This window comes from Anomaloglossus baeobatrachus, chromosome 5 (genome assembly GCF_048569485.1).
Source record: "Anomaloglossus baeobatrachus isolate aAnoBae1 chromosome 5, aAnoBae1.hap1, whole genome shotgun sequence".
Taxonomy (NCBI): domain Eukaryota; kingdom Metazoa; phylum Chordata; class Amphibia; order Anura; family Aromobatidae; genus Anomaloglossus; species Anomaloglossus baeobatrachus.
Window position 1 is genome coordinate 263,250,673 of NC_134357.1, and position 15,490 is coordinate 263,266,162.

The 15,490-nt window shown below is 45.0% G+C and overlaps 1 protein-coding gene across 1 annotated transcript in view; it reads left to right on the top strand.

Annotated features, from left to right (window-relative positions):
- LOC142311192 (uncharacterized) overlaps positions 1-15,490 on the top strand; it is a 48,187-nt gene that overhangs the window by 14,685 nt on the left and 18,012 nt on the right. Inside the window, exons 2-4 of the mRNA XM_075349384.1 lie at positions 1,499-1,859; positions 5,359-5,523; positions 9,815-9,946. Coding sequence (XP_075205499.1) covers positions 1,512-1,859; positions 5,359-5,523; positions 9,815-9,946 — 645 coding nt within the window. The 5' untranslated portion in view covers positions 1,499-1,511. The remainder of the gene's footprint in view (positions 1-1,498; positions 1,860-5,358; positions 5,524-9,814; positions 9,947-15,490) is intronic.

Sequence of the window (15,490 nt, forward strand, 5' to 3'; positions counted from 1 at the left end):
AATCGATTGTTGTTCTTAAAGGGATCATGTCACCACTTTTTTGGCGTATAAGCTGTGGCCACCACCAATGGGCTCTTATATAGAGCATTCTAACATGTTGTATATTAGAGCCCAGGCCGCTGTGAGAACATAAAAAACACTTTATAATATTTACCTAACGGTCGCACGGTTGGCCATAATGGCATCTCCGTTCTTCGGTGCCGCCTCTTTCGGCCATCTTCGTCCTTCTGCTGAAGCCTGTGTGCATGACGCGTCTCCGTCACACACACTCGCCGATCCTGCGCAGGCGCACTACAATACTTTGATCTGCCCTACTCAGGGCAGATCAAAGTGCGCCTGCTCAGGATCTGAATGCCGGTGAGTGTGGATGACGTTGGATGCGTCATGCACCGCGGCTAGAGAAGAAGGAGGATGAAGATGGCTGAAAGAGGCGGCGCCGACACCGGACAACGGAGATGCCCATCTGGCCAACCGCGTGACCGTTAGGTAAGTATTATAAAGTGTTTTTTTATGTTCTCACAGTGGCCTGGGCTCTTATATATAGAGGGGTTCTCCAACAATTTAATAAAATGGCCCTGGTCACATAATTCAAATGACAGCCCATTCTAGTCACTTGTCAGGATGGGCAGCAGTCAGAAGAAAGAGTCCAAATCTTGTGTCTCAATTGACTGGATCTGTATCATAAATACAGTACACATATCTCAATGAGATGAGGTGTGAGTCAGGAGAGTAAATAAATCTCCTCTGCTGACGGTGTACAAAGGATTTTTTTCTCCAACCTCAGTTTTCCATGCGCAGTCAGACAAGGAGAAGATTTATGTCTTGTGATCGTACAGCTCTTCTCGGCTCACGTAGGTGTGTGTGCTTACGATACAGCTTCTCTGTCAGTTCAGGTAGGTATGTGTGCTTACGATACAGCTTCTCTGTCAGTTCAGGTAGGTGTGTGTGCTTACGATACAGCTTCTCTGTCAGTTCAGGTAGGTGTGTGTGCTTACGATACAGCTTCTCTGTCAGTTCAGGTAGGTATGTGTGCTTACGATACAGCTTCTCTGTCAGTTCAGGTAGGTATGTGTGCTTACGATACAGCTTCTCTGTCAGTTCAGGTAGGTGTGTGTGCTTACGATACAGCTTCTCTGTCAGTTCAGGTAGGTATGTGTGCTTACGATACAGCTTCTCTGTCAGTTCAGGTAGGTGTGTGTGCTTACGATACAGCTTCTCTGTCAGTTCAGGTAGGTATGTGTGCTTACGATACAGCTTCTCTGTCAGTTCAGACACAGGTTTTGGGAGCAATGTTTCTTCAGACTACAGCCAATCCTGACACAGTAACTAGGACAGGCTGCTGTATGAATTACGTGACCGCAGCTATTATTACATTTTTAGTAAACTTCTTTAAATAATGAAAACTCTTCTTTAATATTTATGAACTATTAGAAGATCTTTGTGAAACAGATTTATCTTAATGCTCTTCTGTAACACTGCTTTATGTCTTTTCTTTTAGAAAAAAGTCAAAAATGCCAAAATGCATTGTTGATTACTGTCACAATTATGCTGGAATGAGGAAGAATTATGCCAATGTAATTCTCCATGGTTTTCCCACTACTCCTGACAGAATAAAAACCTGGCTGAAATCTTTAGAGCAAGGTGGTCAAGTTTTTGAGAATCTCGACGAGATGGCTGCAAAAATACATGAGGGCAAAAAACATGATTCGTATCGCGTTTGCTCTGAGCATTTTTCCCAGCAATGTTATATAGTGAGTGGAGACAAGAAGGTGTTGAATAAAAATGCAGTTCCAACAATTCTGACTCCCTGTGTGACGGAAACACGATGTACCCATAAACCAGAGCCCCTGAGCAGACAGGTAAGATGTGGACTTATATAGACACAGCTGATTACATCTATATGGCTGTACTTTAGCATGATATTGGAAAAACAATTTTTTTATCTATTGACGCATATCTCATTACATTTAATCGGAATATGTCAGCAGATTTTTTCTATGTAATCTAAGAACACCAAATGTAGGAGCAGAGACACTTGCCCCTGCGATGTCACATTCTAAGCTTGCTCAGTTTTTGCTGTTTCAATACAATCAGTGTTTTATCAGCAGGCAATTCTCAGATTTTTGTCACGATACAATGTACACAGAAAGCTATAGTCTGGGCAGGTTATTCACAACTCAACAACTGAGCTCTGCTTAGCCTGAAGCAGAGAAAACTGACTATATCATAACTGCTGCTGCAAGTGAACTAAGTGGTACATCACCGCAATCAGGGTCTCTGTCCCTACATCATGCTGCTGTCATATTACATAGCAAAATCCAGCTTATCTAGACTTTTCCTAGGAAAACCAAATCACAGAGTAATATGTTGTGCTCTCTTTTTATATCACTACCTATAATGACAATAAACATAGAAACGAACAATGTGTCATATAAACATCCATTTGCCTGAGTCCTATTCTTTACAGCTATTGCTGAATGTTGTATGTTCTGCCACATTATAGCACTGACATATAGAAAATTATGTACTGATACTCTGTATTATAGTCTATGTACCAGCCTCCTTAGATATTATATATAGACTACACATGTACTGTATTATAGTAAACTATATAGAATCAATGCAGAATTGTCCATAAAACATATATAATAGCAGGTCAACAGCCTGTTAGAATTATGCAAGAACTACTGCCACAGAGTATGCAGTGATAAAACAGTGGTCCCTAGGCTGGCCCTAAGACTTGAGACCCTGCGCTGTCCCTTATCTCGGAGGTAGGCTTCATGGTAGCCAGGTTCAAGCCGCCAGTGTAACCCTATTTTCTGTCCGAGCCCTGATCTTACTCCCCCTCTCCCCACCCTTTGGGTTGCCCGAAAAACAAAATAACAAAACCACACAGAAACGACACGGACAAGGGAGAACAAAAACTCGTACACACTGCACTCAAAATACAAAGGAGAGACAATATGTGAACAGAGGAATAAAGTAACGGAAGTAACCGCACAGCAGAGGAACTTTCACACCACTTAAAATCGTAACACATATCACCATAAACCGGATTACCACCAAGACCAGAATCGTTGGAGCTATGCTGAAGCTATTATCGGCTCTGAGAAGCAAGATCCAGAATCTTATACTCTAGAGCAGTCATGGCGAACCTTTTACAGGCCGAGTGCCCAAACTGTAGCCCTAAACCCAATTTTTTTTCTGAAGTGCCAACTAATCCTATTATATAAAGAATTGATTTTAATCTTACCTTTGCCGTCTTCTCTTCTCTTCAGCAGGGGGCATCACGCTCATGCTTACCACACATTGAAGCTGAGCCCCTGCCCTTTTCAGACACAGCAGTTGGATTGATCTTTCTGGAAAAAATGGCAGCATATTACACAGAGATTTTAGTCTGGAATGCAATCAGATGTCACCCTGTAATCCACATCTACATTGCAAAGTCTGAACATCTTGAAATCCCATAAAGACGTACGAGTGGCTCCCCTCCCCATCATTGTGTAGTTCTGTCCCCTTCCTCGGCCACTTCCTGGTAAACATGTCCCCCATCCTGATATATATTTCCTACATTCTGGTATATTTGTCCCCATCATGGCCCCATCCTGGTAAATGTCCTCCATCCTGGTAAATGTACCCCATCCTGACATATTGCCCATCCTTGTAAATGTTCCCCCATCCCGGCATGTACCCCATTCCTGGTAAATGTCCTCCATCCTGGTAAATGTTCCCAATCCTGGTTAATTTACCCCCATCCAGGTAAATGTACCCCTTCCTGGTAAATGTACCCTATCGTGGCATGTTTCCTCCATCCTGGCATGCATGTTTCCTCCATCCTGGCATGCATGTTTCCCCATCCTGGCATGCATGTTTCCCCATCCTGGCATGCATGTTTCCTCCATCCTGGCATACATGTTTCCCCATCCTGGCATGCATGTTTCCCCATCCTGGCATGCATTGTTCCCCACCCTGGCATGCATTGTTCCCCATCCTGGCATGCATGCCCCCCCCCATGCTAGCAAGCATGTTTCCCCCCCATGCTGGCATGCATGTTTCCCCATCCTGGCATGCATGTTTTCCCCATCCTGGCATGCATGTTTCCTCCATCCTGGCATGCATGTTTCCTCCATCCTGGCATGCATGTTTCCTCCATCCTGGCATGCATGTTTCCTCCATCCTGGCATGCATGTTTCCCCATCCTGCCATGCATGTTTCCACATCCTGCCATGCATGTTTCCCCATCCTGGCGTGCATTGTTCCCCACCCTGGCATGCATTGTTCCCCATCCTGGCATGCATGTCCCCCCCATGCTGGCAAGCATGTTTCCCCCCCATCCTGGCATGCATGTCATCCCCCCCATGCTGGCATGCATGTTCCCCCCCCATGCTGGCATGGGTGTTCTCCCCCTCCCATGCTGGCATGCGTGTTCCCCCTCCCCCACCCCATGCTGGCATGCGTGTTCTCCCCCTCCCATGCTGGCATGTGCGTTCCCCCTCCCCCACCCCATGCTGGCATGTGCGTTCCCCCACCCCATGCTGGCATGTGCGTTCCCCCACCCCCCCCGCTGGCATGTGCGTTCCCCCACCCCCCCGCTGCCAAGTGCGTTCCCCCCACGCTGCCATGTGCGTTCCCCCACCCCACGCTGGCATGTGCGTTTCCCCACCCCATGCTGGCGCTGCCCCCCCATCCCCGCCTTGGCACAGCCGCACACGAGTTATAAAAAAAAAGCAACACACAGCTTACCTGCATACGCTCCCCTGCTGCGCGCTGCTGGGTCCTCAGTTCCCACGCGGCCAGCAGACGACGCCGGCGCCGCTCTCTGATGCTCCTCCATCTCCTAGGCAACACACCTGCAGCCTGGGGGAGGAGGAGTGTCAGAGCGGAGGAGAAATGTCTCCTCCGCTCCAACACAGATTTGATCTGCCGGCGCGGCTGCACTAGCAGACCAAAGCTGCAGGATCGGGCGACAGCACGCGTGCCAACAGAATGGGCTCTGCGTGCCATAGGTTCGCCATCACTGCTCTAGAGGAAACGGCTGTGATTGGTAATTAGCAGCTTGAGCTCCTAGCAGAGTTCCCCAAGTCAGCAGGAATTAACTCCTGCAGGACTGAGGAACAGATCACAAAAAACAGCAGATGCAAGGCTCTGGCTGAACAACTAAGAGACATCAAGTTGCCTGTCAGCCTTTGCAGTGTGAACAGAATCTCTTAAGACGAAGTAACACCTAATGAGTCTGGACCTGAACACCGCATGACAACTATTTTACCATTACTTTACTTTATTTTTAATTTTTCTTAAAAATCTATGTGCATAGCTACTCTAAGTAGTTATAGTTATGTTTTCATCTCCCACATAAAGGCTAAAGAATTTATGAAAAAGAAAGAAATTGAAGATTCTCCCCAGTACTCACAAGAAGCAAAACTATGTCGTAAGGACAATCTCAACTTGGTGAAACGAGGAGGAGAATTGACTGGAATAGTTTTAAATCTCACACTAGAGATCATCTATCTGCTGACCGGAGAGGTGAGTTGTTCTTAATTATATAGGGCTGCACAACGTTTTCTGGCCAGAAGGCCACATTGTCACAATATACCACTCACAAGGACTAGTAAAACTTCAAGGGACATTTATGACTTGGTAATTTTTCTGCTCTGGTGCAATAAAAAATTGTATTCCATGCACTAACCTCCTGGTGAGTGTGAGCAAAATACACTCCTTCTATTCCATTGGAACTCCAACTTAAAAAGATTTGTTTTACAAGCGCTTGGGAGATCAATCCAGCACATACACTTTGCAGTGTACTGAAAGTTTCTGCTTTGTTACATCATGTGACCAGTTTATATAGTATCCCAAACAAAGAAATAACTTCTCAGAACTATGCACCAATTAGAGCCGCAGGGGTGTGTGTAGAAATGTGAAGCATCCCCGCCCATCAGTGTTAGCTATGTGTGTAGAAATGTGAAGCATCCCCACCCATCAGTGTTAGCTAAGTCCTATGACAATATTTAGTTATAAGACAAGATGGGTTCTATAAGAACAAAATGTATTGTATTCTCTCACATGAGCCTGTGATAGATTACACAGCATCCAATCAGGACTGTATTGGGAGGAAGAGAGCAAGAGACTGAACAAATGATGAGACAGAAGGTGTGTTTTGGACGACCCCAGACTTCTTCTGTTATATAAAGCTGGTGTCACACATAACGACGGCGACAACGACGTCGCTGCTACGTCACCATTTTCTGTGACGTTGCAGCGACGTCCCGTCACTGTCGTTGTGTGTGACATCCAGCAACGACCTGGCCCCTGCTGTGAGGTCGCCGGTCGTTGCTGAATGTCCAGCTTCATTTTTTGGTCGTCACTCTCCCGCTGTGACACACACATCGCTGTGTGTGACAGCGAGAGAGCGACGAAATGAAGCGATCAGGAGCCGGCACTGGCAGCTGCGGTAAGCTGTAACCAGCGTAAACATCGGGTAACCAAGGGAAGAGCTTTCCCTGGTTACCCGATGTTTACGCTGGTTACCAGCCTCCGCTCTTGCTGCCAGTGCCGGCTCCTGCACTGTGACATGCGGCTGCAGTATGCATCGGGTAATTAACCCAATGTATACTGTAGCAAGGAGAGCAAGGAGCCAGCGCTAAGCAGTGCGCGCAGCTCCTTGCTCTCTGCACTGTGACATGTAGCTGCAGCACACATCGGGTTAATTAACCCGATGTGTACTGTATCTAGGAGAGCAAGGAGCCAGCGCTAAGCGCGGCTCCCTGCTCTCTGAACATGTAACACAGCGACGTTATGATCGCTGCTTCTGCTGTGTTTGACAGCTAAGCAGCGATCATAACAGCGACTTACAAGGTCGCTGTTACGTCACCGAAAATGGTGACGTAACAGCGACGTCGTTGTCGCTGTCGCTTAGTGTGACACCAGCTTAACGCATGCACTGCAGGAATGTTGTAGTCACAGATTGGAGCTCTGCCCTTATCAGTCTTTGCTGAAAAGCCAACAACAAGGAATTAAATTTCCAGTAGGTATTGTCACATAATGTTTATGCTGCAGACTGAATAGGCTATTTAAGGGAAAAAAGTTTTAGATGCTACCATATATGTATAGTGTGTGTGTGTGTGTGTGTGTGTGTGTGTGTCTATGTGTGTATATATATATATATATATATATATATATATATACAGTACAGGCCAAAAGTTTGGACACACCTTCACATTCAAAGAGTTTTCTTTATTTTCAGGACTCTGAAAATTGTAGATTCACATTGAAGACATCAAAACTATGCATTAAAACATATGTCTTATATTCTAGGTTCTTCAAAGTAGCCACCTTTTGCTTTCATTACTACTTTGCACACTCTTGGCATTCTCTTGATGAGCTTCAAGAGGTAGTCACCGGAAATGGTTTTCCAACAGTCTTGAAGGAGTTCCCAGAGATGCTTAGCACTTGTTGGCCCTTTTGCCTTCACTCTGCGGTCCAACTCACCCCAAACCATCGCGATTGGGTTCAGGTCTGGTGACTGTGTAGCACCCCATCACTCTCCTTCTTAGTCAAATAGCCCTTACACAGCCTGGAGGTGTGTTTGGGGTCATTGTCCTGTTGAAAAATAAATGATGGTCCAACTAAACGCAAACCAGATGGAATAGCATGCCGCTGCAAGATGCTGTGGTAGCCATGCTGGTTCTGTATGCCTTCAATTTTGAATAAATCCCCAACAGTGTCACCAGCAAAGCACCCCCACACCATCACACCTCCTCCTCCATGTTTCACGATGGGAACCAGGCATCTAGAGTCCATCCGTTCACCTTTCCTACAAAGACACGGTGGTTGGATCCAAAGAACTCAAATTTGGACTCATCAGACCAAAGCACAGATTTCCACTGGTCTAATTTCCATTCCTTGTGTTCTTTATCCCAAACAAGTCTCTTCTGCTTGTTGGCTGTCCTTAGCAGTGGTTTCCTAGCAGCTATTTTACCATGAAGGCCTGCTGCACAAAGTCTCCTCTTAACAGTTGTTCTAGAGATGAGTAGATGTGTCCAAACTTTTGGTCTGTACCATATATATATATATATATATATATATATATATACAGTTAGGTCCAGAAATATTTGGACAGTGACACAAGTTTTGTTATTTTAGCTGTTTACAAAAACATGTTCAGAAATACAATTATATATATAATATGGGCTGAAAGTGCACACTCCCAGCTGCAATATGAGAGTTTTCACATCCAAATCGGAGAAAGGGTTTAGGAATCATAGCTCTGTAATGCATAGCCTCCTCTTTTTAAAGGGACCAAAAGTAATTGGACAAGGGACTCTAAGGGCTGCAATTAACTCTGAAGGCAACTCCCTCGTTAACCTGTAATCAATGAAGTAGTTAAAAGGTCTGGGGTTGATTACAGGTGTGTGGTTTTGCATTTGGAAGCTGTTGCTGTGACCAGACAACATGCGGTCTAAGGAACTCTCAATTGAGGTGAAGCAGAACATCCTGAGGCTGAAAAAAAAGAAAAAAGCCATCAGAGAGATAGCAGACATGCTTGGAGTAGCAAAATCAACAGTCGGGTACATTCTGAGAAAAAAGGAATTGACTGGTGAGCTTGGGAACTCAAAAAGGCCTGGGCGTCCACGGATGACAACAGTGGTGGATGATCGCCGCATACTTTCTTTGGTGAAGAAGAACCCGTTCACAACATCAACTGAAGTCCAGAACACTCTCAGTGAAGTAGGTGCATCTGTCTCTAAGTCAACAGTAAAGAGAAGACTCCATGAAAGTAAATACAAAGGGTTCACATCTAGATGCAAACCATTCATCAATTCCAAAAATAGACAGGCCAGAGTTAAATTTGCTGAAAAACACCTCATGAAGCCAGCTCAGTTCTGGAAAAGTATTCTATGGACAGATGAGACAAAGATCAACCTGTACCAGAATGATGGGAAGAAAAATGTTTGGAGAAGAAAGGGAACGGCACATGATCCAAGGCACACCACATCCTCTGTAAAACATGGTGGAGGCAACGTGATGGCATGGGCATGCATGGCTTTCAATGGCACTGGGTCACTTGTGTTTATTGATGACATAACAGCAGACAAGAGTAGCCGGATGAATTCTGAAGTGTACCGGGATATACTTTCAGCCCAGATTCAGCCAAATGCCGCAAAGTTGATCGGACGGCGCTTCATAGTACAGATGGACAATGACCCCAAGCATACAGCCAAAGCTACCCAGGAGTTCATGAGTGCAAAAAAGTGGAACATTCTGCAATGGCCAAGTCAATCACCAGATCTTAACCCAATTGAGCATGCATTTCACTTGCTCAAATCCAGACTTAAGACGGAAAGACTCACAAACAAGCAAGACCTGAAGGCTGTGGCTGTAAAGGCCTGGCAAAGCATTAAGAAGGAGGAAACCCAGCGTTTGGTGATGTCCATGGGTTCCAGACTTAAGGCAGTGATTGCGTCCAAAGGATTCGCAACAAAATATTGAAAATAAAAATATTTTGTTTGGGTTTGGTTTATTTGTCCAATTACTTTTGACCTCCTAAAATGTGGAGTGTTTGTAAAGAAATGTGTACAATTCCTACAATTTCTATCAGATATTTTTGTTCAAACCTTCAAATTAAACGTTACAATCTGCACTTGAATTCTGTTGTAGAGGTTTCATTTCAAATCCAATGTGGTGGCATGCAGAGCCCAACTCGCGAAAATTGTGTCACTGTCCAAATATTTCTGGACCTAACTGTACATGTATATATATATATATACATACAATTACAATTATAGCTTTTACAAATTTACTTATATTTTAAACAAAGGATTTTGCGCTCGTGAAGAAGCCCGAGAGCCTCATCACAGAACCTCCACCTCCCTCACCGACTCCTGAGAAAAGCAATATGGAGAAGATCATAAAACTCACCAACAAGATCATAGAGCTGCTGACAGGAGAGGTGAGCGCTGCTGGGACATTCTAAAGACTTGGCCAAAATTGTTGTTCTTCAAAGCAACCCCAAAACATCAGTGAGCTTCCTGCATGTTTCACGGTAGGGATGGCATTCTGTTTTGAAACGCTGATTTTGTTTACTGTGAATATGATTGTTGCTTTCCAACATGAATCTTGATAAACATCCATCAGGTTTTACTTTCTTTAGGAGCACTTGCAATTTAGAATAATTTAGGTGCTAACAATCTAATGTATAAGGTGATCTCTCGACTCTTTCCTGTGGCAGAAACAAGGTTAGAACATGGATTTAGCAGACGGTTTGCTTTCTCTCATCATTGAAAAAAACATTTGTGCTATGTGGCCAGCTTTAGCCTCCTTGAAATATTGTATTCTGAGGACAGGGCCAGCCTTAGGCTGAATGGCGCTTTACACAAAATTTTATTTTGGTGCTCCAGACCCACTGTTTTTTAATTCACTTTCCCTAGGACTGATACATGGGAAAGTAAGGCATTCCAAATTTTAGGCTGGGTTCACACATGAATTTCATTTATCTGTTCTGTGTTAGGAAGAGAGAAAGATAATTTGTGTAAGGCCCGTTTCACACGTCAGTGAAAAACACAGACGTTCTTCACTGACGTGTAAAACACGCACATGTCCCTCCGTGTTCCGTGATTCACGGCACACGTGGGTTGTCAATGTGCAATCCGTGATTGCATATGGACAGTACTCACCTGCCTTCACTGCTGCTGTCTATGGTGCTGATCTCCTCGGGTCTCCAGCGTCCGCCCACCGCTCTCAGCACCTACTTCCTGGTCGGGTTTTCCTGCTCTCAAGAATATTCATGAGCCAGGCAGAAACTGCCGAGAGCGGAGGCTCCAGAGCGAATCGCACGCAAGGTAAGTTGAAAATATTTAATATGTCCGTGATTTTCTGGTACGTGTTTCACTGATCACACACGGATCACACCATAGTGTGGTCCGTGGGTCATCAGTGATGCCAGGAAAAAACTGACTTGTCTCCGTGCAGAATCACGGCCACGCGTGCATGCTGCACGGAGACACGTTCAGTGAAAAATCACTGATGTGTGAGCAGACCCATTGATTATAATGTGTCTGCGTATGTCAGTGATTCTGGTACGTTTTAAAAAAGCACATACGTACCAGAATCACTGACGTGTGAAAGGGGCCTAACATGGATCTGTTATATAACGGATGCAAATGTATTCAGAGGTGCTATAATGAGGTAATTCTGCTTCCATTTTGAAACATTAGTTTTTCACATAAATTCCATTTGTCTGTTCCTAAAAATTTAACCAAAATTGAAAACGCAGGTGTGACTGGACTAGGTTTGCACTGCACCCTTGCAGCCCAGAAATGCTGGTTCCTGATTTATCGGCCTGTCTAAAGCCCTGTGTGCATGGTGCAATTTGATGTGTTTTTTTGGTGCAGTTTGTTGCCCAAATCTACATTTCTATCCTTATCCCAGCAAAGTCTATGAGAAATCAGAAATTCTGTGCACACGTTGCTTCTTTTTTCCTTGTAGTTTTTAGTGCAGAAAAAAGAAGCATCATGTCGATTATTAGGGTGTGTGCTCACACTGCAAAAATTTTCTGCACCAAAAATTCAATGGCTGGAAGGGCTAAAAAAACCACAGGAAATAACAGACCAACAATTGACATACCGATCCTTTTTTGTGCACCAAAAACTGCAAGGAAAAAAAAGCAACGTGCGCACAGCATTTCTGAATTCTCATAGACTTTGCTGGGATAAAGATAGACATACAGATTTGGGCAATAAACTACACCAACAACGCATCAAAAGCTGAACCGTGCGGACAGAGCAGTCCATTTTTTTTCCTGCATTTTTTAGCTCTTCAAACTATTAAATTCACTAAAAAACGCACAAAAAACGCATTTTTTTATGTGGTTTTTAGCCACAAGGCGCGTTCTTTTTAGTGCAGAAAATTTCTGCAGCATGCGCACATACTCTAAAGGCCGCTTTACACGCTACAACATCGCTCAAGCGATCTCGTTGGGGGTCACGGAATTTGTGACTCACATCAGGCCGCTTTAGAGATGTCGTTGCATGTAACACCTATAAGCGATTTTGCATTGTCGCAAAAACGTGCAAAACCGCTAATCGGTGACATGCCCCCCGATTCCCAATTATCGTTGCTGCTGCGTGTACGATGTAGTTCGTCGTTCCTGCGGCAGCACACATCACTGTGTGTGACACCGCAGGAACGATGAACCTCACCTTACCTGCGGCCGCCCGCAATGAGGAAGGAAGGAGGTGAACGGGATGTTAAGTCCCGCTCATCTCCGCCCCTCCGCTTCTATTGGGCGTCCGCTTATAGACGTCGCTGTGACGCCGAACGAACCGCCCCCTTAGAAAGGAGGCGGTTCGCCGGTCACAGCGACGTCGCTAGGCAGGTAAGTGCGTGTGATGGGTCTGAGCGATGTTGTGCGCCACGGGCAGCGATTTGCCCGTGTCGCACAACCGATGTGGGCGGGTAACGATATTGCAGCGTGTAAAGCAGCCTTTACAATTGACAATTGTTTTTGCCATTTGGGTTTTGCACTGCAAAGCTGAGTTTTTGACCAAAGTTCTGCAACAAAAAGGCTGCAGTTTGAACTGCATAGTGCGGACAAGAAACCCAAATTCCCATAGACTTTGCTTGAAAAGCAGAACACAACCATTTTGGCATTAAACGCTGCAGTTGAAAAAGCAGCAAAAAAGCAGGTAAAAAGCAGGTAAAAAGCAACGTGCGGACATAGCCTAAAAGCACCGGAAAAGCACTAAAAACTCATGAAAACTGCAAGGTGCGCATAGGCTACTTCCTTTGCGTTTTACATGCGTTTTTAAAGCCAAAAGCATTGCCCTTTCTGCCAGAGGATGCTTTTTGAACTGCAGCTACCTCGACGCAACGTGGGCACATAGCCTTACATTGGTCCTAATGGGATCCGATGTTTTGTCAGATCGCACTAAAGGCCCATGTACACACAACGATATCGCTAACGAGATATCGTCGGGGTCACGGTGTTGGTGACGCACATCTGGCCTCATTAGCGATGTTGTTGTGTTTGACACCTTTTTGCCATCAGTAACAATCGCAAAAAGGTGTCAAATCGTTCATCGTGTACACGTCAGATCATTTTTAAAAAATCGTTCCTCGTTTGGAACGCAGGTTGTTCGTCGTTCCTGCGGCAGCACACATTGCTATGTGTGACACCAGAGGAACGAGCAACAACATCGTACCTGCGGCCGCCGGCAATGAGGAATGAAGGAGGTGTGCGGGGTGTTCCGGCCGCTCATCTCTGCCCCTCCGCTTCTATTGGGTGGCCGCTTAGTGACGCCGCTGTGACGCCGAACGAACCTCCCCCTTAAAGGAGAGATTGTTCAGCGGCCACAGCGACGTCGGTGAACAGGTAATTGTGGGTGACGCTGCCATAGCGATATTGTTCGCTACGGCAGCGATCACCCCATGACGCGCCACCGACGTTGGCGGGTGCTATCGCTCGCGACATCGCTAGCGATGTCGCAGCGTGTAAAGCCCGCTTTAGACTGAATGTACCATCGTCTGTAGACAACTCCTTTAAATCTGCTTGATAAAGCAGCAAAGTGTTGCTCCACGAAATCAGTGCAGCACTCATATGGTACATGTTAGAGGTGGATCTGTGGGGGGCAAATCTTGCGCCACGCCCTGCAAACAATACATTTTGACCCTGGTCCCCCTGCTGCAAGTTGATGGCCAGTTACCTACGTAACCACAATCATTGCACACCGCTACGGCCTACCATGCTGGAGTTTAAAGTCAACTTAATTCTCACATGGATGCTTATTAAACAGGATCTTTCACAACATTTTTTTAACTATATACTGTATCATTAAAAGGGGGCAGAGAGGCTGAATATAACTTTTTTTTTTTTCATGCGATACTAGTTCTTAAAGTTTAGGGCGCCCAATATGCAAATGTATGCTTCAACCACAGTGGTGGTAAGAGATTCCTTCTGGTAACTTTTACTATTTCTCTCTCTGACAATTCCCATTCATAAGGCCCCCTTCACACGTCCGTGATACACGTGCGTGTTTGGTCCGTTTCCGTATATACTGGAGACACGGCCAAACGTGCACCAATGTTAATCTATGATTGTGGTCACACGTCCGTTATTTCATTATGTCCGTGTGTGCGTGTCCGTGATCCGTATGTGTTTGCGTTTGGCACGGATGCATGTCCGTTATCTGCACGGAGCACGCACACGTGGACACAATGAAAGTCTATGGGTATGTGCACACACGTTAGTAAACACGTATGCATCTACCTATAGTCCGTGTCCGTTTGGTGTTTTTATTTCTAGTGATGTCGGCTATTCTTTCTATTTCTGTGTATGTCCGTCAATCTCCCTGAGTCCGTCGGTCAGTCTCTCTGTCGGTCTCTCTGTCTGTCTGTCCCTCTCTCACAGTCTGTCGGTCAGTTTCCCCCCCTCTCTCATACTTACCGTTCCCCGATCTCCGGCGCAGCGCTGCACGGCATTCACACTGCTGCGGCGGCTTTTACTATTTTGAAAAAGCCGGCCGCCCATTAAACAATCTCGTATTCCCTGCTTTCCCCGCCCACCGGCGCCTATGATTGGTTACAGTGAGACACGCCCCCACGCTGAGTGACAGGTGTCACACTGCACCCAATCACAGCAGCCGGTGGGCGTGTCTATACTGTGCAGTAAAATAAATAAATAAATAATTAAAAAAAAACGGCGTGCGGTTCCCCCCAATTTTAATGCCAGCCAGATAAAGCCATACTATATACGAATAAGGCTGCACATCAAACTTAGATAATGGTATAATGCCTCAAGCATATGGACAAATATTGGAATATACAATGAAAAATGCTACTTGCTAATTTGAACATGTGAATAATGAATTGCATACCTGCCATGAATATTAGGAAAAAGGAGATATTTAGCAATCGCATTGATCAATGTAACTGAGCCCCAAGGCCTCGTCAAGGCATATCTCTATATTGGGGTCCCTAGCTCTGTGACCCTAACTGTGTGTCATCTCATTGCAATTAAAAACTGCTATGGGTGGAGAGGGGTAACTAAGGACTTTCTTATATAGGAGATGGAAAAAACATGGCCGAAAGGGGCGGAGCTGTGTTCACATTCAGAAAAAAAACTACATATAACTGAATAGGATAACTGAAGTGAGCACTAATATATATATATTATGAGTGCAAGCCAAAAAATTACATATTATATACGAATAAGGCTGCACATCAAACTTAGATAATAGTATAATGCCTCAAGCATATGGACAAATATTGGAATATACAATGAAAAATGCTACTTGCTAATTTGAACATGTGAATAATGAATTGCATACCTGCCATGAATATTAGGAAAAAGGAGATATTTAGCAATCGCATTGATCAATGTAACTGAGCCCCAAGGCCTCGTCAAGGCATATCTCTATATTGGGGTCCCTAGCTCTGTGACCCTAACTGTGTGTCATCTCATTGCAATTAAAAACTGCTATGGGTGGAGAGGGGTAAC